General features: G+C 32.2%; 1 protein-coding gene across 1 annotated transcript; it reads left to right on the top strand.

The window, feature by feature from the left end:
• Positions 1-484: 484 nt before the first annotated feature.
• On the top strand, positions 485-919 carry LOC140183259 (uncharacterized). The gene has a single exon (XM_072231290.1). The coding sequence runs from the start codon at positions 485-487 to the stop codon at positions 917-919; it is 435 nt and encodes a 144-aa protein (XP_072087391.1).
• The last annotated feature ends 922 nt before the right edge of the window (positions 920-1,841 follow it).

Genomic DNA, 1,841 nt, shown 5'->3' with positions numbered 1-1,841 from the left:
GTACATGATGAATAATTGTAAAGATGCATTTGCAATTTGCAAATATGCAGGATATCCTAACTATTTTATCACTATGACCTGTAACCCTGAATAAGATGAGATAAAAAGAGAAGTGACTCCCATTGGATTAAAGGCAGAAGATCGCTCCTGATATATTGTGTCGAGTTTTCAAGATCAAACTTGATGGTTTGATTGATGACCTAAAAGAGGAACAAATCTTTGAAAAATTTTTGGAATGTAAGTCTGTGTTTATATAACACCTTATTAAAATCTTATGCTGTAATATTTTGCTCATTTGTCTTTTCAAGTTACATATGTTTGCACTATAGAGTTTCAAAAGAGAGGGCTTCCGCATGCACATATCCTTTTATTCATGAATAACGAGTTCAAGCCACAAACACCAGATGACATAGACAAACATATAACAGCTGAGATTCCTGGTTAAAATGAAATGCCAAATCTACATGGAACTATTCAAAATTACATGGTACATGGTCCATGTGGTCTGTACAATAAGAATTCACCTTGCATGAAGAATGGATCATGTTCAAAGTTTTATCTCAAAGATTTTGGACAACAAACACTCATTGATGAAGCCGGATTTTCCAAATATAGGCATACTGATAACGGTCGAACAGTGAAGAAAATGGAATGTGTACTAGACAATAAGTTCATTGTTCCTTATAATCCAGAATTGTTACTCAAGTTCGAGGGCCACATAAATGTGGAATACACATGCCAAACAAGTTCTATTAAGTATTTGTTTAAGTATGTACACAAGGACAATGACCGTGTAACAACTACCCTATACAACACTGGTGATTCGTCAGAAGCCACACAAGTTGTTGACGAAATTAGGAATTACTACGATTGTAGGTATATTTCAGCATGTGAGGCAGTCTGGTTTATTTGGATATGAAATCTAAGAGAAAGAACCATTTGTGATTAGACTTCTATTCCATTTGGAGGATGAGTAACCTGTGGTTCAATTCAACTAGGTATCCTTTAAAAATTGTACAATATTCAGCCTTTTATTACAATAATTTAAAAAAATTAAAACAAATACATCTAAAAATTATGAATAAATTTAGTGTCTTTTTAAAATTAAATACACATTCAAAATACAAACTAAATAAAACTGATATTTAAAATTTAAATTTTAAATTTCTATTCCAAATTTAATACATATCTAAAAATTAAATTATTCAAAATTAAAAATTTTGATTTTAAAATTCTTAAATAAATCTTAAACTATCTAATTATTAACTAAATCCGTACAAAACACTTAAAAAAGCAGAGAAGTCACGTTTGCCCCACATCAAAAATCCCGAGCCGCACATCGAAAGACGAAAATCCAGAGAAGTCATCCTCCGCCGCCGTTCTTCTACACCACCTTCTTCTTCCGCGCTCATCTTCGACGTTGCCTTCCTCCTTCTCGGCGCTCAGTCACAATGCCGCATTCCCCTTTGTCAACACTCATCTTCGTCGTCGCCTTCCTCCTCCTCGATCACCGTTGGTCTGCATCAACATTGCGGTTCGTCCATGCTGAAAACTTACCTAAGGTTTGGATGGGTCTATGACACCATTGCTTTTTTTATTATTCTGTATAAATTTTTTACTTTTTATTTGAAATCGAAAATCGAATAAAATGGCCTGAAGAGATTTTCATATATATTGCAATGTTAAATTATTTTTGCACGTGTGATTTCTATATTTTTGAAGTGTTTCAAAAATATTTTTTGTGTAACTTCATAATTTTAGATGTGTTACAATTGTTTTTTAATGTTTAAATTTAAATTTTAGATTTATGATTTTGGATGTGTTTTAAAAATATTTTCTGT

The sequence above is a fragment of the Arachis hypogaea genome, chromosome 3 (genome assembly GCF_003086295.3).
Source record: "Arachis hypogaea cultivar Tifrunner chromosome 3, arahy.Tifrunner.gnm2.J5K5, whole genome shotgun sequence".
Classification (NCBI taxonomy): Eukaryota; Viridiplantae; Streptophyta; class Magnoliopsida; order Fabales; family Fabaceae; genus Arachis; species Arachis hypogaea.
The sequence above is the reverse complement of the archived record's forward strand: the minus strand, read 5'-3'. Positions and strand labels throughout refer to the sequence as shown.

Coding starts and splice junctions, on each gene's coding strand:
- LOC140183259 (XM_072231290.1), top strand. CDS start 485: ATGGTACATGGTCCATGTGGTCTGTACAATAAGAATTCACCTTGCATG.